General features: G+C 34.8%; 1 protein-coding gene across 12 annotated transcripts in view; it reads right to left on the bottom strand.

Annotated features, from left to right (window-relative positions):
- Window positions 1–27,377, bottom strand: part of NBEA (neurobeachin) — a 575,782-nt gene that overhangs the window by 108,055 nt on the left and 440,350 nt on the right. For 11 of the 12 annotated variants that reach the window (XM_037527157.1, XM_054701654.1, XM_054701655.1 and 8 more), the window contains 3 exons: window positions 16,857–16,974; window positions 16,428–16,530; window positions 4,045–4,160 (listed from right to left, as the gene is read on the bottom strand). In XM_037527157.1, the coding sequence (XP_037383054.1) occupies window positions 4,045–4,160; window positions 16,428–16,530; window positions 16,857–16,974 (337 nt within the window). Of the gene's footprint in view, window positions 1–4,044; window positions 4,161–16,427; window positions 16,531–16,856; window positions 16,977–27,377 lie in introns of those variants that run through there. The other variant, XM_054701662.1, reaches the window with a different exon arrangement.

Genomic DNA, 27,377 nt, shown 5'->3' with positions numbered 1-27,377 from the left:
GAAGGCTTGGCTGCCTTGTCTCAAGGCAAGATAACTTTGAAGGGATAGCCCAGCTCCTGTCTCCTACATGACTTGCTGATGCCTTTACTGCAACTTCCTTGGGATTTGATTTCTCTTTCTGCCCATTTGTACTTTCTTTTCTTCCCAACAGATGTTGATTCTAAGGTTACTTCTCCAATAAACTTCCTGCAAGCAAATCTCTTTCTTAGAGTCTGTTTCTCTGGATCTGTGACTTAGATAAAAATAGTACTAGGTTCTACATTAGAGATGATAACTGCAAGTCAATATCTAATGCTGAAATATCAGTATGTACACAAGTCACGACCAAAAAAAAAAAAACTTAAAAAGGTTCTTTTGATGAAATGTTAAGCAAAATAATGAAATTGCTTATGATCATTAATTGTTTACATATTCAAGTATCCAAGTGCTCATGTAATCCCTAACAAGTCTTTTGCATCTTGGCTTTAGCGAAATTTCTCTATAAAACTATCTCCCATATCTTCAATGCTGTGGTTCAGGATAAACTGGCACTCCTACTTAAAACTTCAGGATAATGGCAAAGAAAAATTGAGCAGGATTATATTCAAGGAGGGTACCTCAGGAAATTTATATTCATAGCTTTTCCAATTGTTCTACTTCTGTATAAAGGTTCATTTTGCCTGGATAACCATTTATGTATGACAAAAATCCTCTGAGTAATTTAAAGCCTATCTTTTCTATGAAACTGTCCTTGATTAAACTAGCTCATACTAATCTCTTACATCTCTAAACACTCTGCTTAGATCTTGTAGCACTTATTCAGCATTTAAAATGATCTCTTATTTATGTATATTTCATTTACTCATCTAGTTGTAAGTGCTCAGAGTCCCTAGTCCCTATTTTACACATTTTTTTAATCCTGTAGTAGACAAACTTTAATGTTTAATTAAAATCATCATAAAGGAAATATTAAATATACCCTTTAAAAATAGTAGTTTATACATTCTTATGTCACCGAATAAAACAGATTCCCATGATTAAAACAGAGTAGGAATAAATTAAATTCCCTTTATAATTTGCATGCTCTGGTTCAGAAACCCAAAGACTGTCCCAAAGAGAAAAAAGTGGTCTTTATCTGCTCAGATACAGCTTTGAGAAAGGGTCACCATGTCTTTTATATCAATAGCAATCAGTCTAGAGTTGCACAGAGAGAGAAATTCTCAGAGAACGACAGGCTTGAAGCAGCTGGTGATACTGTACCATATTGGGGAACACATATCTTACCTAAGTAAAATGAGAAAGAAGAGATGGGGACTAGAAGATTCTTTAAAGTAATGTACTAAACATTCCACCCAGGAGAAAAGGGAGAACCCTGTCTTGGAATACCAGATCCATTTAATATGAATGCGTCTGACTGGAAAATGAGTTGGGAGTCAGGTATATATAATCCTGTTTTCCAGTTTTACATATAACCGCTCTAAATACCTAAGACAGCCAAGGCTGGGAAATCATATGTCCATCTATGACATATGTAGACAATGAGTTTTGAGAATAGATAATGGAAAAAAAACTAACACAAGAAATAGAAAAAAAATACTGCAGATAAATGCGAAGACAATATTTTGAAAAAACAGATAAAAGTCTACGTAGTTGGAAACAATGAGCTGCATTAACAAAAAGAAAAATTTAATAGTTTGAAAAGCTTACTAAATACATAATGACTCTAAAAATAGGAGTTTAATAATATGGATTCTTGATATTAAATTATATTAACAGAGATAGGCAAAGAATTATGAGTAAATTTAGCTAAAGTGTTTATCTTACATGTAGGAGTCATTAGAAATGTTCGTTCCTTTTCTGTTCAATATAGGAGAATATATTTTAGAAGGTTTAAAAACTTGACATATCTCTGTGTACTACTGTGTCCACTGAAACATGATTTAAATTGTGTTGAACAATCAGGTTATCCAAACAACCTGTGTCCAACAACAGATGAGTGGATAAAGACGCAACAGAATAAAATGCAGCCATAAAAACAAATGAAATTTTGCCATTTCCAATAATATGGTTGAACTGGGGAGGGGGTGGATAATGCTAAGCAACATAGGTCAGAAGGAGAAAGACAAATACCAGATGATTTAACTCATTTGTGGAATATAGAGAAATAAAGGAACTGACAAACCTCAATGAAAACCTAGAAATCTGACAGCAGAGTTGAGTCTACTGGAGGAGGAGAGCAGGAAACAAAGAGGGGAGGTGGCTCAAAGGCTTATAGTGAAGATCTGTGGGTTCTTTGGCAGGAGGTGTTGTTTGGAAACATACATCTGAAGAGATGTGGACCTATTCCCTAAATCATATAAAGTACTGTAAACTAATGTTACCTTAATAAAATAAGACTGTGAGAAATGAAAAAAAAAAAAAAAAACGACATATCTCTAGGAGAATAAATAACAAGATATCTATATTCTAAATCCTTATAAAGGCAGGTAATTTACATGGCTAAAGTAAAGACAATATGAAGAACAAAACATCATTAAAAACAATAGTATAAAACAAGATTATTAAGGCCAAACATTAATTATTATAACAGATACAAACATATTAAACTTGATGATTAAAATATTAAAAGTCTCAAAAAATTAAAACAATAGAAAGGTCCTTTGTTGTACTTCTACTATCCTATTAACAAAGGAATTAACACTGTAATTCTACATATGCCCTAGGGCATAAAGTTAACAGACATGGGATCCTATCTCTTGTTTTTGGCATTGTGACTTTAGAGGTTTTCTCCTAAATTATGCTGTTTACTTAAATATGCCAATAAAATTTAGCTCTTTGCATTTCAGATATTTAAGTTCATTCTAACTATGAATGTAAATGATATGAATTTACAGTATAACATTTCTTTTTCTTTGAGAAAGTAAATATAGATGTCTTTATGATATGTACATTATATATGCTGACATATACAATGTTATGAATATATGTATATAATCAAGATGTGTATGTAATATATAACAGAGATTTAATATATATAATAAAAAGGTCCTTTGTTGTACAAGGTATTAACATTGTAATATGTATTAAATGTTTTAAATGCAAAAACATTTCAAACAAATTTTCCTCCCTTTATTGATAAATTGAGTTCTCTTACCTTTTTAATACATATCTATATCATTCATATTTAATATATGCCTATAACATTCACCTTCACACAATATAATAGATTAAAAAATTACACAGTTATTATTTTAAGCAATGATTTGGAGAACATGGTTCTCAATTTTTGGCTCTGAGTACTTATTCATCACAGAACAATAATCAAAGGACAAACATGAACTCATGTACTTACTTAAATTCATTTTACTGCAAAATATTTTTATAAAGCATGATTAATGGAAGTAAACTCTAATTCAACACATATAAGGGATTAAGGAGCTTAATTTAGGAAAAAAAGAAAAAGGTACTTTCATCTTATCGACATGTTTAACCATTGACAGCCTCTGATTTAACAGGTAAAATAAGCCACTACTTTTTTTTTTAATTTACAAGATTGGTATTATATTGGTGAAGTTGATGGCAGTTACTCATCATTTGAAAATGTAATCTCATTTTATATTTTTATTTGAAGATTTTAAAGAAAAAATGCGCTGTAACCCAATCATGCCATAATCCAGGTGACATCTGTACTAGGCAGAATCCTGTTGTTATTCTCCTGTCTGGCTGCTATTGCTGAGAATGACAAAGTAGTGAAATTACATTTTCCCATTATTATTTCCAGACACTCTCTAGCAATGGTTTGTTGACTCTAATAAACCTTCAGACAAAGCTGTCAGCAAAGGAAATGGCAGAAGGAGAGCTAGGAAAAGACTCTTCAACAATAAATGCATCTAAAGCCTGGTACTAACTTGTATAGTTTCTGATAATATTTAATGTGAGTGCTTCAGTATTTATTCTAAAGTTGTGTTTGAATTCCAAGGAGAAAAATTTACTCTATCAAGTCACATTATCCCTGGCTTTGATGAATATAAGCATATTATGAGATTAGAGAATAAGTTGTCTTACCTGCTATAGTATTAAGAAACATCAAATATTCGAAGTTAGAAATTTCCCTTCTTTGCCAACGTTGTGTCATATTGGAAGATTTATAAAGCTGACGAGGAGTGGCAAGTGATATCCTCCTACCATGCAAGCAAACCATAAAAAACATATTTTTAAACGACTTTTAGAAATTCAATATTAGCCAATTTTTTTTGTTTCATTCAATTTAAGATAATCTATGCTTTCTCCTTAGATTATAAGATATATTTCAATTATAGGCATTATCAGTCTTTGAAAATTCTATTCTACAGAAGCTATATTTAGTTACTCAGGATGAACCAATGTGAAAGAACCTATTAGTATAATATGGTTGTAAGTGAGTTTTTTTACAAGTCAATAAAACAGAAAAGATAAAACTACATGAAATAAATCAAAGTAGCATTTCAACAATATGGCAAATCCACTACATGTTTAATAAGCTAGAAGATGGGTAGTTGGGTACCAGCCAATAAGGAATGATTTAAATCTTACACAATAATGGCTGCCACAGAAGTTTTTACACCCGCCTTCACACACAGTGTGTGCACATTCATGTCTCTACCCACACAGCTCATGGACTTCTAATGATGTGGAAAACAAACAATTGGGAAGTTTGAAAACATGTATGAATTCAAAAGAAGGGCCACAGGGATAGCTTAAGGAAGTAAATCAAGATAACTTGTATAAATTATGAGTCTTTTGAGGCTCATAGGTATTTCAGCATGTTTATCTAAAAAGTAGAAATGCTAGCTGTTTTTATTAAGGTATGATAAGGCTATAGTTTCTAAAATGATGAGCTTTTAAGAAAGAGATCCCTAAACATTTTCAATGCTACCCTTAGTCTGCTCATATTTTTTCATGGCTCCCCTAGCCCAAAGAAAATATGTAACTATTCAGCTTATTGTGTGGTTTGGTCCAAATATTTAAATGAAGAGACTACTACAGGCCCCACATGGAGATGCTTGTGCTAACAACACCTATACTTAATGCCTAACCTAAAATGGTTTCAACTGCCCTGTAGTTTCAACCTCCCCGAGAAAGGTAGTCTTAAATGCTCAATATGGGATTTTCTGATCACTATCAATTTGATAATCATTTCCATGCCCCAAAGGAAGATGAAATAATCTGTTAAAAGACCTTTTTCATTCCACACAGGTAGGTTACCTAAGCCCAAAATAATTTCCTCTTCACCATTTTGCTCTCTTTCTGCCTATAAAAATATTTCATTTTGTAGTTTTTCAGAGCCCTTTTCTATTTGCTAGATGGGATGTTACCCAATACATGAATTCCCAATACATAAATAACCCAATACATAAATAAAGCCAAAGAGATCTTTAAAATCACCTTGGTTGGATTTTTGTAATTTAACAATATTTAAGTCTTAATAACATAGTAGCTGTTTGAAAATAAAATATTCAGAAATCAAAAGAAAAATATTTTTGTATCATTCTTCAATAACTGCAATTATTACTGGATATGTGCACCACTTGGTGCAAAGCTTCCTAAACCATTAAATAATAACAAACACCACCACCTTCATCTCCTGTGACATACTGATTTTTCATGTAGTACTTGTTTTTATCACAGAAAACACCCAAAGCAATTGCAGAAAGCTAAGATATCACTGGAAAGAACACAGTGCTACTTAATGTTCAAACTTAGAACTCAAAGCTAAGAGTCTGTATAGTTAATGACAGATGTTGTTGTGTTTCCCTAAAAATATAAAATGTCCTTCAGCAACCCTGTGATGCCGCAGGGCTCCATGATGCTCAGTTTGGGAACTGTGAAATCAAGATTATTTTCTGTCATTCATTTATTATTATCAGATATTTCTGTTTGTGGAATTTTAAGCATTGTTTGTACATGCTATATATGCTGTATCTAAGAGAAGAGTGTGGACAGACAGGATCCTTGAGTTGTTGTTCTCTTCATGGACATGGAAGAGAGGCATCTGAAGGGAGCAGTCACATCTGGAATGGAGCTGGGTATGTGAGGTCCAGATGAGTGACCTTGAAGATCATAATGCACAAAGGATCCAAATGGAAGAAGAAAGAGAAATATGAAGAAAGAGAATGAAGAAACACTTTAAGATGAATCTGATTCTATTAGGAAAGGAAACATAAGGATAATGGATATCCCATTTGGGAAGGGAGATAGAGAAGTGAACAAAAAATTACTCAAAGAAATAATAAAGAAAATGTCCCAAAGCTGGGGAAGGAACTAAACATACAAATTCATGGAGCTAAAAGAACAGCTGGTTATCTAAATGTAATGAGACAAACAATAAGACACATAGTTGTGAAAGCAGCGAGTTCATGATAAAGAAAATGTGATGAAAGTGGCTAAAGAAAAGAAGTTTATCTATAAAGGAAAACCCAACAGGCTAACATCAGACTTCATGCAGAAATCCTTCCACTGGTTTTTGGTTTTGTCTCGTTTTTTCCCCTGGTACTTTAAAGTGAAAGGAATCTTGTTTATTAGAAAAGTAGATTAGACCGACCGTGGGTGCAGGGAAGCTTCCGACTCGCCATTTTAGAATAGGGACCTTTGCTTCAACCAAGACTGCTAGGAACTGGGAGAGGCCTGCCCCCACAGCCAGAGGTGATCTGGGAAGCCCCCTCATGCCAGGCCCTGCCTGGCCACCTGTCAGAGCCCAGAGGGGGATCGGGCAGCTGCTGGGGCAGAATAAGGGTGTAGGGAAGCACCCTTCTGACTCTCCATTTTAGAATAGGGATCTTTGCTTCAACCAAGACTGCTTGGAATTGGGAGAGGGCTGCCCCCACAGCCAGGGCCGCCACAAGCCAGGCCCTGCCTGGCAGGGAGTTGGAGCTCAGAACAGGATCCAACAATTTGGAGCCCAGCTAGCGCCCCCACCTCCAGGGCAGTCTGTGGGACTTCAAGACACACCTCTGGAATTAAACAAATACAGAAGGAGGAGATAAACTGTGAGAACGACCATTAACATATTCATAGTACCATTGCCCTACTGGACTTCTGGCATAACAGTATTTGACTCGATTGGACCACCAGTTTCTGACATCCCAGAAAGAGCATACCAAAAAGATGCTTGCCAGCAACAGTGTCCCAACATATAGGACAAATTAGAAAACAAGCAGCAGGGAGAAGAAAAACTACAACCAACCAAGCAAGTCCTCAGGGAAAAGACACACTACAAAATGAAAATCACCCACCAGATTGCAACATCAGTGACTTGGAAGAACTTCTGAGCCTTCCAGAAAGAGAATTTAAAATTGCCATGATTAAAAAACTGACAGAAGTCATAAAGGAAAACAATGATAAGGGAAAAAGTATCAACAATCAGAAGAATGAAATTGAGTCCCTAAAGAGGGAAGTGAAAGAAATACAGGAGATCAAAGGATTAATGGAGGAGCTAAAGAACTCTGGGAAAGCAGCGATAGCAGAATAGATGAAATGGAAGAACGAATAAGTACTCTTGAAGACATAGAAATAAAAAAGAACCAAAACAGAAAAGGAAAAAGAAGAACGAAGGAAAAAGAATGAAGAAAGACTTTGGGAACTATCTGAGTCCATGAAAAAGGAAATATAAGAGTTACAGGAATCCTAGAAGGAGAGGAGAGAGACATAGGAAGGAGAAAATTTTCAAGGAAATAATTAAAGAGAACTTCCCAAACATGAAGAAGGAACTGAAAATAGTCATACAAGAAGCAAGAAAAACACAAAACTTCCATGATGCAGGGAAAAATACAGCAAGACACATAATAGTAAAGCTCCCAAAAATCCAAGACAAGGAAAAAATAATGAAGCTGACAAGAGGGAAGAAACAGATAACATACAAAGGAAAACCAATCAGGCTGACATCGGACTTCTCCGAAGAAACACTATGGGCAATGAGAGAATGGAGGGACATAGTCAACAGACTCCATGACAACAAATGCCAACCAAGAATACTCTATCCCAAAAAGCTTTCCTTTCTCTATGAAGAAAGAATAAGGACCTTTCCAGACAAACAGAAACTTGGGAATTTCATTATGACTAAACCCCACTCCAAAAAATACTACAAGGAGTCCTAAACCCAGAACCAACAGAGGGTTGAATAAGAACAAAATAAGACCAACAAACAAACAAACAAACAAACAAACAAATAAATAAATAAAGTAATTAAAAAAACAGAGAAAAGACAAACAAAATGGCAAATACAGACACTAACATATCAATATTAACTCTAAATGTAAGCAGACTAAACTCTTTGACACAGAGTTGCAGGCTGGATTAAGAAACAAAACCCAACCTTTTGCTGTCTCCAGGAAAATCACTTACCTACAAAAGATAAAAAAAGACTGAAAGTAAAAGGATAGATAACAATCCTATAAGCAAATGGACCAAAAAAAGAAGGCAGGAACAGCTACACTCATATCAGATAAAACAGATTTTAAACTCAAAAAGGTAAAAAGAGACCCAGATGGTCACTACATTATGATCAAGGGGACAATACTTCAAGAAGAAATAACGCTCATTAACATATATACTCACCAAATGAAGTGACACCAAAATATATCAGACAACTATTATCATCTCTGAAAACAGACATCAGAGAAAACATATATGTAGTAGGAGAGTTCAGCACATCACTATCAACAATGGATAGATCAATGAGACAAAAAATAAGTAAGGACACTAAAGCTCTAAATAAGGATCTAGGGCTCATGGGCTTAACAGACATATAGAACACTAAAGCCAAAAAAATCTGAGTGCACATTTTTCTCAAACACACACGGATCATTCTCCAGGATTGATCACATACTGGGACACAAGACAAACATCAACAGATCCACCAAGACTGAAAACATACCAACCATTTTCTCTGGCCATGAAGGTATCAAACTAGAAATAAACCATAAAAAGAAGGTAAGGAACTCTCCTACCTCATGAAGATTGAAACCCACACTACTGGAAGACTACTGGACTAATGATAGATCAAAGAAGAAATTAAACAAATACTTTGAGTTGAATGACAAGGAGGACACCAATTTCCTAAATGTATGGGATGCAGCAAAAGCAGTAATAAGAAGTAAATATATAGCAATACAGGCTCACATCAAGAAACAAGAAAGAACTCAAAGAAACAACCTAATCTCACAGCTCAAAGAACTAGAAAAAGAACAACAAAAAAACCCTAAAACCAGTAGAAGAAAAGAAATAATAAAAATCAAATAAGAAATAAATGAAATTGAAACTAAAAAAACAATCCAAAAGATCAATGAAACTAAAAATTGGTTCTTCGAAAAAATAAATAAAATAGATAACCCCCTAGTCAGGCTCACAAAGGAAAAACGGGACAAAGCACAAATAAATAGGATCACAAATGAAAGAAGAGAAATCACAACAGACACAGCAGAAATCAAAAGAAAAATCAGAAACTACTATGAACAGTTATATGCAAACAAGCTCAACAATCTAGAAGAGATGGACAAATTCCTACAACTTTACAATCACCCAAAGCTAGATAAAGAAGACATAGAACACCTGAACAGACCAATTACAAGCAGTAAAATTGAAATGGCAATCAAAACCCTCCCCCAAAACAACAGCCCAGGACCAGATGGATTTACAAATGAATTCTATCAAACATTCGGAAACGATTTAGTGCCTATCCTTCACAAGCTCTTTCAAAAAATTAAGAAGGAAGGGATAATACCAAACTTGTTCTATGAAGCCAACATTACACTAATACCAAAACTGAACAAGGACAACACAAAAAAAGAAAACTACAGGCCAATCTCTCTAATAAACACTGATGCAAAAATCCTCAATAAAATTTTAGCTATCAGAATCCAACAATGTATCCATAAGATAATTCACCACAACCAGGTAGGATTTATTCCAGGGACATAAGGATGGTTCAACATCCGAAAATCAATCAATGTAATCCAACACATCAACAAAAAGAAATATAAAAACCATATGAGGGGCCTCCCCGGTGGCGCAGCGGTTGAGCGCTGGGTTGCGAAGCTGCCCGCGGCCTCTGTGGCGCCGGTTTGATCCCCGGCTGCTCCACGGCCACCAGAGGAGGGTTCCACATGGCGCGCAGACCTCTCCTGCCGCCCGCTGCTCCCCTCAGCAGTGTACTTCGGTCCTTCTGCCTGCTCTGCTCCCCGCTCTGGCTCTGGTGAATTCTCTCACCTTCCCTAGCTTCTGACTGTACCCAGTGCATGTATAAACAAAGCAGACAAACAAATAAAATAATAAATAAATAAATAAATAAAAAATAAAACATGCCTCTATAAAAAAAATATGATAATATCAATAGATTCTGAGAAAGCTTTTATCTAAGGACAACACCCATTTATGATAAAGGCCCTTGAAATTCTCGGGACACAAGGAACATACCCCAACATCATAAAGGGCATCTATGACAAGCCCACAACCAATATCATTCTCAATGGTGAAAAGCTGAAAGCATTTCCATTAAGATCTGGAACAAGACAAGGATGTCCACTCTCACCACTGCTTTTCAATATAATACTGGAAGTCCTAGACAGAGCAGTAAGAGAAGAGAAAGACATACAAGGAATCCAAATAGGCAAGGAAGAAGTCAAACTATCACTATTTGCAGATGATATGATAATATACATAGAGAACCCCAAAAACTCCACAGAAAAACTAATCAAACTAATCAATTAGTTTAGTAAAGTGTTAGGATACAAAATCAACACACAAAAATCAGTAGCCTTCCTATACACAAACAATAAATCTGAAGAAGAAGAAATCAAGAAAACCATCCCTTTTATTATTGAAACAAAAAAATCAAATATTTGGGACTAAACCTAACAAAAGAGGTAAAGGACCTATACAAAGAAAACTATAAAACACTGTTAAAAGAAATAGAAGAACACACAAAGAAATGGAAAGACATCCCCTGCTCATGGATTAGAAAAATTAACACTATCAAAATGGCCATCCTCCCAAAAGCAATTTACAGATTCAGTGCTATTCCAAAAAAAAAATTGCAATGACATTCTTCAAAGAAATAGAACAAATATTGATGAAATTCATATGGAGCCACCAAAAACCCTGAATAGCCAAAGCTCTCCTGAAAAAAAAAAAAAAAGAAGGGAATGGAAGAATCACACGCCCAGATTTCAAACTATACTACAAAACTATAATAATCAAAACTGGGGCCTCCCCTGGTGGCGCAGGCAGTTGAGCACTGTGCTGTGAATCTGTCTGCAGCCTGTGCAGTGCCGGTTTGCTCCCAGCCAACCAGTGAGGGTCCCACATGGCGCGGCAGACCTCTCCTGTTGTGCCCGCTGCTCTCCTCAGCAGTGTATCTCGTCAGTCTGCCTGTTCTGTTCCCCGCTCTGTCTCTGGTGAATTCTCTCACCCTCCCACACATCTGGCCTGTACCCCAGTTATTGTATAAAATAAATAAATAAATCTTTAAAAAAATAATCAAAACTGCATGGTATTAAAACAAGAACAGACACACGGACCAATGGAACCAAACAGAAAACCCAGAAATAAACCCACAGATTTACAGTCAACTAATCTTTGACAAAGGAGCAAAGAATATGCAATGGAGTAAAGAAAGTTTGCTCAATAAATGGTGCTGGGAAAACTGGGTTGCTATATGCAAAAGAATGAAGCTTGACTACTACCTCACTCCATACACAAAAATCAACTCAAAATTGATTAACGAACTAGACATAAGACCTGAAACCATAAAATATATAGAAGGAAATATAGATGAAACACTACATGACATGCACCTCAAAAACCTCTTTACAGACACATCACCCAAAGCAGTGATAGTGAAGGCAAAGATAAACAGCTGGGACTACATCAAATTAAGAGATTCTGCACAGCAAAAGAGACAAAAACCAAAACAAAGAGAAACCCCGCTGACTGGGAGAAAATTTTTGCATACAACACTAATGATAAAGGACTGATCACAAAAATCTACAAAGAGCTGATGAGAATCAACAAGAAGAAAGAAAATAATCCAGTCAAAAGATGGGCAGAAGAGCTAAAAAGAAACTTCTCCAAAGAGGAAATGCAAATGGCCAACAGGCATATGAAAAAATGTTCAACATCACTTGTAATCAGGGAAATATAAATCAAAACTACAATGAGATACCATCTTACTCCAGTGAGAATGGCACATATTAAAAAAAAAAAAAACTAGCAACAACAAATGTTGGCGAGGATGTGGAGAAAAAGGAACTCTCCTGCACTGCTGGTGGGAGTGCAAAATGACCCAACCACTATGGAAAGCTGTATGGAGATTCCTCAACCTACTAAAGATAGAGCTTCCATATGATCCAGCAATTCCACTCCTAAGTATTTACCCAAAGGACACAGAAACATTAATTCAAAAGGGCACCTGCACCCCTATATTCATAGCAGCACTATTTATAATAGCTAAGCTATGGAAACAACCCAAATGCCCAAAAATAGATGACTGGATCAAGAAGATGTGGTACATATACACCATGGAATATTACTCAGCTTTCAAAAAGGATAAACTCATGCAATTTGCAGCGATATGGAATGGAACTGGAAGGGATCATGCTCAGCAAAATAAGCCAGAAAGAAAAAGAAAAATACCAGATAGTCTCACTCATAGCAGGAATTTAGAAAACCTAAATAAGGGACCAGGAAAAAGACTAATTATAATAAAGAAAAAATCAAAATTAACAAGTAACTATAAACCGGAGACACACTGTGGGGGCAGGAGGAGGAGAGGAGGCATTAGGGTCAAAATAAGGGGGGTGGAATTGTATGGGGAATATAACCAAAAAGAAAATGCATACATTGTGTAAAAAATGAAAAATGATGTAAGAATAATATAAAATAAAATATATTAAATAAAAAAAAGAAAAGCAGATTATCGGTAAGTTTGGAAAAAGGTAAGTTTTTCCCGTTTACCGATCTGTCTTTCCCACTAAACTCAGAGAACTGGGGCTGTGCTTTACATACTATCATATACTTAGCATTTAGCAAAACTTGGCATATAGTGGGGTTTCAATAAAAGCATATTAACATGAATTACTGGCCATCTACCCTAAAAGAAAAAACAAAAAAGAGAGAAGCCAAGAGTCATAAGAAGCAGAAAAATGGGAAACAATAAATTCAGAGGATTGGTCAAAGTATCCTATCATCTGTTTAGATACTAGAATGAGAATAGTTGGTATATTTTGGGTCATAGGAAGATGCTTTAGTATTGGGGGATAAGATGAAGACAATACTTTTTACTCTCAGGTAAAAAGTATTAAGCAAAGTAATGAGTGATGACCATTTAAAATAATCAACCCTCTGAATACAGTGAGGTGTATTCTTAGTAAATGTGGAATCTTATTAAATCTAAAATTAATTGATTACATTGACTGAATAGAAAACACATTAATCAAACAATGGTAATCAGTATGTAGGCGAGAAAATGGACAAGTGGTTGCCAGTAGTTTTGTATTAATTTAGGTCAACTTGATATAGGACATACAATATGAATTAAGAGAATAAGTTGTAATCTTGGGCAAGACAAATAACTTTTCTGGAAATAAAGCTTATAAACTGAAACAATAAGAATAGTCCCAAGCATGTAACATGGTATGTACTCACTAAATGATAGCTATGGACATTAACAATTAAAGGGACATTCATTAGAGCTATGCTAGCCCAGTGGAAATATTCCCTTTGTTTTAAACCTCTGTTCATTCAGTATCAATCTAACTTGTAATGTTATCCCTTTAGTGGGATTTACCAAGATGTGGGTTAAATGATTTTGAAACCAATTACTCTGGCAGTATACCTGCCTTTGAATTTCACAATTTTGTTTGTGTACAAATTAGTCTCTTATGGGGTTAGCTCAGAGTTCCCTAGAGTTGGATAAACTCTGCTTAAATGGACAAAATCCAATGTCAAGAAAACAAAGCAAAGAAAGTATCCCTTCTTGATTACTGTCAGACAGTCTCAGCTGGAGGGCCTCTATTTGTAGGAGCCAGATCCTTTCCCTTTGATAATTCTCTGTATGTGACAAAATCTTACATATATCATACACATATTGTATATATTGTATATATTGTATATATTGTATATATATACAATATATTGTATATATTGTAAATGTATATATCTATTTATCTATTCACCTACTTACCTTCCTACTTATCTATATCCATATGCATGAATGCAAACGCATGTAAAGTATACATGTGTGTTTTAAGTGTACAAAGTGCCTTCAGTTTCTGATCTCAAGACATTCACAAAACATCTCTTTGTAAAGATACTTTCCCAGTTTTATAGCAGAAAAGCGAGTCATTCCTCTTGAATCTGCTGACTGTCTGAATAGAAAATACTAGTGTTTTTCATTCTTTTAACTAATATACATATTGAGATCCTACCAAGTAAACCCAGCTCTGTCACTGCTATACAGTCAGAAAGGGAGAACTTAGCCTAGATTCAAGGTTCTTCCTACCCACCTTCCCTATACCCAGCTGCTACCTCCAAGGCTATCTGCTTCAGGAAATAAACTAAAGTTAACTTTTGAGAATATCAGCATCATAATATCAGCATCAGAATAAGTGGAGACTTTGGACTGAAAAGTAAGAACAACAAAAGAGTGTTATAAGATAAAATGGGTGTATGGACTAACAGCATAACTGAAACTGCTTAACATCTATTTTGTTTCCAGTTTTTCTATCAAGATCTCTCCAAAATCAAAACAAAACCACATGTGGTTAAAAGATAAGTAATACTCATAATAGGTAAGGAACATAAGAAAAGGAGCTTCTGATTGTTTTTAGATGAATAAAGGTTCAGACAAGTCCAAGAGTATGAAAGGAAATTATACATGTCATTGAGAAACTCCTACTGATTATCTTTAAAGATCATGGTAATGGAGAAAGATGCCCGTAGACAGACGATTATTTTTAAAAGGAAAAAGTTGTATCTATTTGTGAATTCTAAGTGTCAATTTCTGAAAAAAAATTCTTCAATTGATGATTAAACACTTTGTAAGTGCTTGGGAAAGGAAGTAGTGATTACCTTCCAGTAGTGATTACTATGAGTCAGTTCACATTCAATGAGAATAAGTCTAGAAAAACTAACTTCACCTTTTTTTTGATAAACACATTTTTCCTTTGACCTATAGTTTAGATTGGTACTTCATCATCTACTAATGTCTGATTTTAATCTTGTCATTCTACTAGCAAATATTCTGAGCCAGTAAAGCAGAACTTAAAAATCATCTCTGCACTTCCGGCATTGAACTGGGTGTTGTAGATTAAAAGATACATAGGAGATGGATAGGCAAAGACTCATGTTCCTTTCCAACCATGTAGTGCTCTTCAATAATTCTCAGGGTCATAATGATCTATGCAGAAGATATCATTGCTTGTTTACTCAAAGCTGATATCTTTTTTTTCCTCGTGAGCAGAAACCCTGTTATATTCTGCTAGGAGGTAGCAAGGAGTTAGAGGCATATTTTCCCCCAAAATTTCACAGGATGATTGTGCTAAACTAGTAAATTTACTTCCCTTTGGCAGGACTGGATTTAGGTATGGTGATTCCCCTTTGGCCAAAGAAACCTGAGATAACATTTGCTAGAGGCTTCTGAGAAAGCTATACCTTTCTACAACGGAGAAGTTTAAGGAGAAATTTTTCCTGTTCTCCTCCTACTTGAATGCATGTGTGTGTAGATGTGGTGTCTGAATCAGTAGTGGTTATTTTGTGAACATCACTGAATCTGAGTCAATATTGGCAACTCCCTAACTTCAGATCTTTTATAGTAACAATGAAGCCAAAAGGTAAAAATCCTACTTCTAAGCCACCTTTAGTGAAGTGTTCCATTACTTGATGTCAAAAATGGACAAATAGATATTAGTGATATACCCTCACATCTACTGCTTTCTAACGCTTCCAATAAAATATCAAAATGATACATTCAAAATACTAGATGAAAGATTTAGCAAATGATTAAAGCCACATCATAACTTATGACTACTGATCTCTATAAACTCTAATTGTGCTACTTTAATGAAGTACTTATACATAGGATTTATAAGAACAGTTTATATGCTATCACACAATCAAACATCATCAGATCCCTATTGCTATGTTTCTTATAAGATCTTAAGCAAAAATATGTTGTCTGTTAGCTGAGCAATCTATACTTTTTTACTTCCTCACTTATATATTATTACATAAAATTATGTCCTAACTATTCCATAATCCTTAAAGTAGCTCTTTACATAGCTTCCCTATAAATGACTTGCAGAGAAAGTTCTTGGTTCTCAAAATAATTATAATGGTATCAAACCTATTTCTTTTCTATCATATGAGATTGAAATATGCTACCCAACCATAGACAATGTGTAATATAACATAATTACCTGGCTTGTGGCAAACCATAGCTGGTCCCTACTCCAACCCGAGGCAAGCTATACACAACTTTTTTTACTGTTGCTTGATCAGGGAAATTAAACATAACCGAAGCTGTGGTAAGAAGAAAAGACATGATTTAGAAAACCACGGGAGAGCTAGCCTTCAATTTCAGAAATCATTTTCAAGTGCCTATCATAAATTATTTGTAAAGGCAATGAATCTTCATGGAAAATCCATTTTCTGTATATATTTATCTATGAGATATCTAGAATTAACATTTTCAAACAAACTAATGCTTTTTTATTTCCCCTTCAGTTTTAACAAGGGCATATCAGAGCGAGAAACAGCAGGGAAAAATGAAGACAGTATTACTCCTTGTAAATGAATGGTATCCAAACATAAGCACATATTTTTCCAAAGCAGTTAACGGAACTTACTTCGGTTTGCCATAAACACTTCCAAAGCAGTGTTTTGTAGAAGATAACGTCTTGAAAATACAGCTCGTATCTCACTGAACATCCATTTTCCATGAAGTCCTTCAGTGTATGCAAGAACCTGAAATACATAGTTTAAACAAAGTGTCAGTCAGTAAAATGTATCTAAGACTTGGTCTGACAATAATCTTAGATAGTGCTTATAAAAGTCAGTAAATTAGGGATTATCTTCCTGAATTCATGATATATTACCACATTGTCAATCAATGTTGACAATGTCTATCTTTCTAAATTTTCTTAGTTGGTTTATGCATGAAGAAGCAGAGAACTTACATGTTTAAGGCAACCCTGTAACTTAAAACATAAAATGTATTATAGTTTTTTTGTCATCTATGTAATTAGTTAGATCAGGTAAGCTGATGAAACTTTTGGTTCTTTTCGAATATTCTGTTTCCTACTCCTCCTTTGCTTAATGGATGCTCAGTTATCCCCGAAATGTACATGTGGTTGCCCCCAGGTGACAGATCATGATTTGGTCTGTAAACTTTTTTTGTAAAGGTGAAATAATAAATATGTTTAGGCTTTGTAGGCCATATGGTCCCTATCAAGTCTCCCACTATAGTGTGAAAGGAGTAATAATCAGTATGTATTTATTTTACATGGTGGGTATGGTTGTGTTTCAATAAACCTTTATTTATAACAATAGGGGAGGCCTGAAGTTGGTCCTGGGAGTTTGGCTGAACCCCGATCTAATCCAATTATGACAAAATTATTCTTTACTTTGCAACATCACATTGCAACTGAAGGTAAGAACATTTGACCTAGCACTGGCTAATGAGAACAAAACCAAAGTCAGCTAGGAATGTTCAGAAAAGCTGATAAAATGAGTCCTATGTAGCTAGCATACCCCTTCCCTCTTCTTGCTTGAATGGAGATATGATGGTGGAATCTGTCCTGCAATTGCATAACCATGAGAGGAAAGCTAAATGAATCAGTCTTATCTAACTTGTTACATCAATATAGACAAATCCATATTTGATTAAGCCACTATAATGAAATCTGCAATGAATACATTCCTTCCTGATACAGCAAATATATATTCACAAAACATAAACACATTTTCTACTTTCATTGGCATATTCTGTAAATCTACTACACTTATATTTTCTGTGGTAGAAATGAAGACTAGTTACTGAATCATATACATGATATTCCTTAAGCTTTGAAAACAAATTCTGAATTCTCTTTTCATACGGCCTCTTTCTAGGAACAATATGTACACAATATATCATCTTTTAGTCTTTTAATTTACTGAAAATCCCATTTTCTAACCCCTTAATCCAATTTTTGTCTTTCCCTAGAAACTAGAAGGCTTTTGGTGGTAATCATACTCTATTCAAATCCTGAAATATTTTGGCGCCAGTCAGACTCTTATTTAAATCTTGGGTCTTTCCATTTATTAGCTGTAGGAACTTCATCATCTGAAAAGTAGTGATAATACCAACTGCTGGTAAGTTTAGGCAGAGACAATGAATGCAAAGTGCATGATCTTAGTTATTATATTTAAGTTCTCTTTATAAGTTTACATGTTCTTGCTGAGCATAAAGTGACAATGCTTTTCAGCGTTTAAATGTAAATCTTCTTTTTGTAACAAAAAGTCCTTTTTATAACAAAATGTCTGTTGCGACACTTCAGAATTTGTATTTTTAAATACTTATCTGGATGCAACTGTTTCAGATTTGAATTCCAAAGACCAGTATAAGCTTTTAAAAGGAAAGAATTCATTACAGGATTGAAAATTTTGGTTTTTGTCAAGTAGAAAAACTTTAAGACAGATAAAACAGCCACAAAAACAAAAACAATCTTTCACACTGACCATTATTTCACTAACAGACACACAAAGACAAGTGTACACACACTCATCCTTTCATTTATTTATTTTTTGGGAATTATGCATATTTGGTGAATGGATATTTGATCAAATATTCTTTTCATTAACATGTTATCAGTTTATTTTACTTAGGCAGATTTTCACAAACACACAGAAGTTAGTTTGACTCCTTCAATGCTCCACATAAAATTGTCCTTCTGACTGTGCCAGTTAATAATTCATTGCTCTCCAGCTCCAAATTCACCATAATTGCTTGTTCTGGGAAAATGTATCTATGTTGCTTATTTTTCCTTTGCTAGCCGGAATATGTTAAGCTTATTCAGAAAAGGACACTGACGAGAAGATGCAGGGGGAAAAGGTTTTCTTCCTGGTTCTGGTGTGCTCACACGGTGGGTTCATGCACATCATGTGGCTTTGACAGCACTAATGGCACAACAGCACCCAGTGACCAGCAGTTTTCTCTAGTACAACTCCCACCCTGGGCAGTTTTGTAACAGAGTGGCTCCAGTGAGACTGCTCCAAGAAGGGCTTCATCCTGGAGGGTGAACTTCTGGAATGTTCCACAGGATAGAGGTCCTGATAACAGCACTTGAGTGACTTTTCAACCACTCACCGAGCGACAGTCTCGCTCTCCACAGTGTTTGAAAGGCCTCTTTCTAGGGTTCAATGTCAGCTCTGAGGGGAGCAGCTGCTTCTTATATATGGTGTTCCTGTATGCTTTAGGTTTTTTTTTTTTTTTTTCATTTCTTACTAATCATTCCCGTGTTACTCCAATCTCCTGTTACAATTTACATCATAATTATTTATGTTATACTTTCCCTGTTTAAATTGTTATGCAATTTCTTTCTCCTGATTGGATCAAGAATTGATATACAAACTCAGTCAGTCCTCTGATGAATACTCTTTGCTCCAGGCTGGGACCACAGAAGTCCTCAGGGACCCTCAGGAGCAAGAAAAAAAGGAAACTGAGCTAAACAGAGTAACTCAGCAATGCCTGCCTGGGAGCAAGGAGTAAACAGAGAATAAAATTAGAAGAAAATTATTTGCTAGTAGCTATAAACAACTCAGGAAGCAAATTCTAAAAGATTCAAAGATCCAAAGCTATTTTGAATAAGGGCAACATCATCTGAACAAGTGTAGAGTCCTTATCAAAGGTGCCATGGGAAAGGAAATTCTCTCTCTCCATAAAACTTCTTATAATTTAATTAAAAATTTGCCTGATTACCATGCATTAGAAATTCTTTAAAAAGGGATGATAAAATACAATGTTCTGAACTAGTCATAATTTCATGCTAGGAACCCCCAATAAAGGCTAGAGTCCTCTTCTTTTATTTTTCTTTTTTAATAGCAAGCCACCTCCTACTTTTCCTTCTTGTTTCAGTCAAGACTGATTATGGAATGAGATTCTCCTGAAATTTTCTTATTTAAATGTTTTTAAATATACTTTCTGTGAGCTGCCTTTTCTGGTATCCAATTTAGAGTTGACACGTACTAATTTCCATTCTCCTACTACCTCAACTTCATTTTAATTCTGAGCATGACACAATTATTTTTTATTCTTATTTATTTTATTATCTATCTATCTATCTATCTATCTATCTATCTATCTATCTATCTATCTATCTATCTATCTATCTATCTATTTATCTATCTGTCTGTCTGTCTGTCTGTCTGTCTGTCTGTCTGTCTGAATGTCTGTCTGTCTGTCTGTCTATCTATCTATCTAATCTATCACTTTTATCCCCTTTCACCCTCCTCCTTCTCCCCTTCATCTTAACTTTAGAAACATCTCTTGCTTTATTAATGACTGCTAGGTTTTTATAAGTATTTTACTTTGTTGAATCATCTATTATGTAAATGTACAATATTTGCCTTTTTTTCAGTCTGACTTGCTTTACTACACATCATTTCCTCAACTTCCTTTCATTTTGCTATAAATAGAAACATTCCATCTTTTCCTTATAACCCAACAGTATTTCATAGTGTGACTATACACATTTCCTTGATTCAATCTTCTATCAATGGATATTTAGATTGCTTCCATGTCCTATCATCAATAGTGCTGTAATAAGCACTATAGATGATATAGTTTTCTGAGTTGATGGATTTACATTCTTTAGATAGATCCAGGTGTGGGATTACTGGGTCATACAGTATTTCTACTTTTAGTTTTTAAGGTAAATTCAGGTGGCATCCCAAAACAGTTGTGCCAGTTTATATTCCCAGCAACAGAATAGAGTAATAGGGTTCCTCTTTTAATCCTCGCCAGCACTTGTAGTTCAGTTTTTAAAAAATATGTGCCATCCTCACAGGTGTGAGATATGATCTCATTGTGATTTTAACCTGCATCTCTCTTATTCAAAGCCACAAGAAACATTTTTCCATACATCTACTGAACTTCTGCATATCCTGTTCAGTGAATTGTCTGTTCAGATCTGCTTCCCATTTATTAATTGGTTTGTTTGCTTTTCTATTATTGAATCATTTCACTATTTCATAGATCTTGGATAGTAACCCCTTGTGAGTTATGTAATATGAAAATATTTTCTCCCATTCAGTAGAACATTTTTTAAAATATATTTATATTTTACTTTACTGTGTAAAAGGTTTTTAATGTGAGGTAATTCCAATTGTTTTTGCCTTAATTTCCCTTGCTACTGGAGATGAGTTTCTAAAAAGTCTTTAGACAAAAACAGAAAATAAAAGGAATCCAAAGGAAGTGAAAGTATCACTATTTGCAGACAAGATGACATTGCAATAATATGAAGATTCCTTCACTCTAGAGGGCTTACGGAAGGTCTTTAGATATTTTGTCTTTATTATATAGACTTATGCCTATTGCTTAGGAAAATGCACACTGATATATATATATATATATATATATATCTCAGATGATAGTCTGTGAGATATATATATATATATATATATATATATATATATATACACACACACATACACACCTCTGGAATATAAATTTTATTTCTGGTCATTAATTCTTAAAAATTATAGTAAAGTCAATACAGACATGATGGAAAATAAAATGTAAAAAATGATGAATTGTTGAGAAAAACACTAGCATCCAAATAAAATTTGTGATTGCTATGGACTTTCTTGGACTATACTCCCAGTCTCCTATTCTCTCTTTTACTCATAGGAACTGAGAGAGCCCTGTAATTTCGTGGGAGGTTGACTTAGTGAGATTTTACCAACATACTTTCAGGCATTCAAAATGGAAGGTTGTAAGGCTGGAGACAGAGTGAACAGTTAGGATACCACTTTTGGCAAGTGATGAGGAATTTAATCAATGTGTATGTATTTCATAAATGTAAAGAAATATCACTTATAGTTGATTAAATATTGAATTTATGGCATTTCTATAAAAATCTGGGCATCAAGCCTAGGTTTGAAATACAGTCTAAAGCTATAAAATTGACTGCATTTTATTTGTACATTTACTAGTTACATAATGTTCTATAAGTTTCACAGTCTTTTATAATAAGTTTTTATGTTTTTTATTATAATTCAAGATATTTTTTTAAACTGTGTGATTACTATACCTACTTGAGTTTTATGGTGTTTGTTTTCTTTAAGCTAACTTTCTTTATCATTGAGTTTGTTGTGCCTGCTGGCTTCTCCAAATTAGCTAACATATTGTTAAATCTAATCAACAAATGCTAACTGCCCTATTCAGTTTCATTTTCTGAAAATTGAATAGATATCATTTTTATTACATCATAGACTAGCCACAAGAATATTAAAGTACCATAATCCCAAATCTTACGTATTCTGTGATTTTCTGAAGTGACCAATGAACTATCTTTGAGTTATCTGCTAGTATCCCAAAGAAATGAAGGGAAACTTTATGCTTATGCTTATATTACACCTGAAGTCTGCTCCATTTGCTTATTAACTGCAGCTTACAGGAAGCAATATAAAATAAACATAGCAGACCCCTTGTAAACCACCTCATCCAAATGTGTGCTTAACACTTATTATTGGATGATCTTTTTGAAGAAAAATAGGGTTGCTGTGCACTGGTATATAATAGACATGTATTTGTTATCAAAAACATGTGTACCACTGTCAAATTGGTTTCATCTTTTTGTTCCTTTTAAGGCATCTAATATTGTGCAACCTAAAAAAGTACTCATTCAGTGATAGTTTTGCTGATTTCAAAGCATCTAGCATACATATTAGAACAAGTAGCAAAAATGCTTTTTTCTTTGAATATGAAAAATCTAACTTTGCTTCAAATTACATTTTCTTTTACTTGATGAAAGTGCTGCAGAGGGTTGGAGTAACATGCCCAGTTTAGTTAGTGTTCATGAGGTCACAGCCAACAGATACTTGCAGCTTTGGGTACTTTAATTAAAGGACTATCAACGCAATGCAAAGTTATAAATCCCTAATACTTTTATGATTCCATATATATTACTCATGATTCAAGAATTAACAGATATATTTGATGGATTAATAGATGGAATAGTTGAAAAACAATTTCAGGTTTATATCCATACAGGATAATCCATGCTCTTTTACCACCTGCCAACTGAACACAGGCTCTTCAATGACCATGTGGAACATCATTTCTGACTGATAACTACTGCCTTGGTACATGGGGTGAAGATATAGGGAGTGGCAAAGAAAACAAGGAATTTTCAACTCCCTCCTCCCAGTTCTCATCACAAGTCTTGCTAATTTTATTTCTTCAACAAAGGCACAAGGAAATATAAGATACAAGAAATAATCAGAAGCATATGGAAAAACTGAAATAGCAGCACAGAAGGATAACCTTTCCTAAGTGGCTAATAGAATAACTTTTGAAGAAGCAAGTTACAGACATATAATTTAACAGAGCCTCAACTTCTTAAAATCTGCCGGCCCACAAATGGTGGGAAGGAGGAAAGCAGGAATAGAAGAGCGCTTCCAGCAGCAGGAACAACACAAACACAAACATGAAGGTTTTGGGAACGGATTTAGGGTGTCTTGAACATAGATGTAAAGAGGTATGAGGTGAAAACGAAAAATAGAATAATAAAGGTGGGAGGGAAGCTGGGAATCAGGGCTAGATCATATAATTGCTGTTAAAGAGTTTGTACTTTTGCTCAGAACAATGGAGAGGCACTAAGTTGAACAAAGAACAGTGATTATATTTGCACTTTAGAAATCAGTGCTATGACAGTATAGAGTCTGTTTTGACTGGAGAAGAAGAAAGCTGTTGCAATAAATCTATGCAAATGCTATGTTATAGTCCTTAGTAAAAAAAAACATGACTTCTTTCAAAAACTCATTACCTCTCCAATAACCTCTTTCACACTGTGACAAGTGCTTTTAAATTTAACTATTTTATTACATACATCCCCTAAATAATTGTAGAATTCATGAGGGTGAAGATGAAGTTGTATTCTATTTTGTAGTTTTATAGAACCTGCACAACGAAGAATCTCCATCAGTTTGTGTTGCATCAAATATTTAAAAATTTAATTTACAAACAGATTTTGAGTTGCAGCTGGAGTCCTCTGTGTCTACTTCATCTTCAAATGCATACTCTCAAAATAAGCTAAAACTCTCAAAAGTAAAAAATTATATTGGCAAGGTTGATTCATTTTTCCTACTCATGAGTGTCCCATGTGTAAATATTATATGTTTGGCTGTGTTTCCTCATTTTCTCATATCTGGCAAACTCCAAAATCTTATATTTTTTCCTTCTGCTGTTACTTTTAAAAGGAAATGGATGGTGTTCCGTGTACTCAGAATTCTACATTTATTGGAAAGAAACTAATTTCTAGTTTCTAGTATTTACTTTCATTTCCATATTGAGCAGACTAACTTCCCTTGTATTACTATGCATACTGACAATTTTTAAACTAGCTATATTTATATATCTACTCTTCTTAGATGTATTTTCTTTTTATATCAAATCATTTGGGTTTCTGGTTTCTGGGCTAGAGGGTTTTCTTTGAGCAAATTTGGTAATAGGTTCTGATTTTTAGAGTCTACAGATTTACAAATTGACAGTATAAATTATTTTTTTCCTTTTTGGGAATATTTCATGTTAAAGTTCCAGGTACAGCCAGATCAGATGGGGTAGTTACAGTAACCATTGTGAATCCAGTGCTAACTTTTATAGAGTAGACATAAAGGAGAACTGCTTTTCGCTAGAGATCTAATTATGTTATGAAAAAAAAAATCTTTAAAACATTAAAAACATTTTATTATGAATTTTTAAACACAAACAAAAGTAATGAGAAATGTATAATGGAAGAGAAATCTTAAATGTTTTAAATTAAAGAGCAAAACTATCTTTTCTTGAGTTTTCATTTATGTTAACTTGGAAACATGTAATACAAATAATAGTACACTTCTCAATACAGATCCATTAGCGCTTAAAGCATTTAAAACAAATTTAGTGCCCTATGTCATGAAAGTCATAATAATTTCTGTATATAAAGCCTATGTAATCATGGCACAAAGTAGATAATAAAGAGGTGGTAACTACTGTTATTAATAGTAGTATAAAATCCCATATTTGGTCACAACATAGATTTTGCCTGGCTCTTAAATTCTAACTACCCTGCACACTTCACTCTCGAATGTGCCAGGTTCTTTCACGCCTCTCTGCTCTTGCACATGGTGTTTCTTCTGCCTGGCAGACCCCTTCCTATTTTGTCCTTCTGATTAACTCCTATTAATGACTGTGCTAGGGAAGCCTGCTGTTCCCTCTGAGAACCTGTACTCACCTTATTATGACATTTACCAAGCCTTACTGTAACTGACTTACTTGCTGGTATCCCTCCTTAACACATGAACTCACTGAGGGCAGGGAATCTCAATGTATATTTAGCAGAGCCCAGCACATAACAGTAATTGAACCAGAGTAATTAATATGAATGCCTCATTGTTCTATATTCAGTAATACACCTGTGCAGGAAAGTCATTACTTTAGATGATTTATAGTAATTAAAATAGTCATATTAAAATAGTCCAGAGTTTGTATCCAATTCACTATGTACTAGATGGGATAGAAAGTGCCCCTTTTTGAAAAGTTTCTCTGACCCATTATGCTGGCCATGGTAGTTTGAACCAGGAAGGAGACCTTATATAAGAGTAGTTGTGTAGAAAGAATAGTCAGAACTAATGGCTGTAAGGACACTGTCCATCAGAGTCATGCCATCATGAGTGTGGGCTGGATGACCCAATCAGATAACCGCTACTAATGATTTGAATGTAAGATATTGGACACAACCTTAACAATAGGGTGGGAAGAAGCCAAAGGAGAGAAAGGTGACACCAGAAATCAAAGGACAGCAGAAATTCTGAGGAAGCAGAAGCTAAGACACAGGCATAGTGATGGGCATCGCCTCTTCTGCTTCAGGAACATCTGGTAGCCTTGTGCTCTCCTGGCTCCAGCCACCTGGGTCTTCTTTCAGTCCCTTGTCTATACCACATCGTTTTCTGTCACAGAGTCAATGCACATATTTGTCCCACTCTGGAAATATCTTCCCAATCATACTGCACTTCCACTAGCTAAGCTTTCTTTCTACTTTCTATTTTCTCAACTGGCTTTTCTTGCTAGGTAAAATCTCCCTATTGTACACTGTCATAGAATCATAGAGAGGTCCTCTTCATGGCACTTACCATAAATGTAATTTTGCGAATTTATTATATATTTTTTAATGTAATCCTCCAACACCGAGCATTTGCTTTTGCTCATTACTGTATCCCAGTTGCTTGGCACAATGCCTCTTTCTTGCATTGAAGAAGTTCAATACATAATTTGCTAAATTATTGAATCAAAGATAAATTTAGGGTCATTTAGTCTGTGATAACAACAATATGAAGATAGAAAGTAATGGACACTCTAATGTTAATAGATATCTATGGTGAAGGAACATTTGAGAAAAAATGGATTCCTGGAATATGGATGAAATTCCAGTTTTTCAGAAGGTTTCATAAGAATTTCTCATTCATACTTTCCCACAATAAACTCTGTAGTAGATAACTACTGCTTACCCACCTAAGGTCTACGCCTGCCTCTCCCGACTCCAACCTTCCTGATTGTATTCAACTACTGACTTCTTCTCTGTACACTTATGAGTCAGGCACACATGCTCCACACTCAGTCCCAGGGAAAGACCATGTCCAGAAAGCTGGCCTCATTCTCAAGAAGAAACTAACAGAAGATATGTCCCCTCATTTTTCTGGGCATTCTTGAGCTTATGCTGATTTGGGGGAGTGTTGATGCCACCATGCTACCCGTGTGAGGATGAGGAAAGACCAGGTATCTTAGAGTAGAAGATAGAGAATGAACCTGGGTTCTCAAAAACATCTAGAGATATTTGGGTTACTGAATTTTCTTCAGTCATTTTACTTCTGCTCCCAATTTTTTGTAGTACAGGATGATTAGCAGATCTTTAAGAAACGCAACTCAGTTTACAAGCTCCGTAAAAACCTTGCTTGTACTGAGTATCTTTCACAAATACCTGTTGGGGATGAAAAGAGGTTTAAAGACCTCACAATTTTTGCAGGCAATTAAAACAGTTTGTTCAAGGTTTAATATTCCTTAAAAGTCTCTTTCTAATACTGAAACACCCTAACACTGTTGTTGTTTCTTCAGTTTACTTTATATTCCT

The sequence above is a fragment of the Talpa occidentalis genome, unplaced genomic scaffold (assembly GCF_014898055.3).
Source record: "Talpa occidentalis isolate TD23 unplaced genomic scaffold, MPIMG_talOcc4v2.1 talOcc4.5, whole genome shotgun sequence".
In the NCBI taxonomy this organism is placed as follows: domain Eukaryota; kingdom Metazoa; phylum Chordata; class Mammalia; order Eulipotyphla; family Talpidae; genus Talpa; species Talpa occidentalis.
This window is presented reverse-complemented; position numbering and strand designations above follow the sequence as displayed.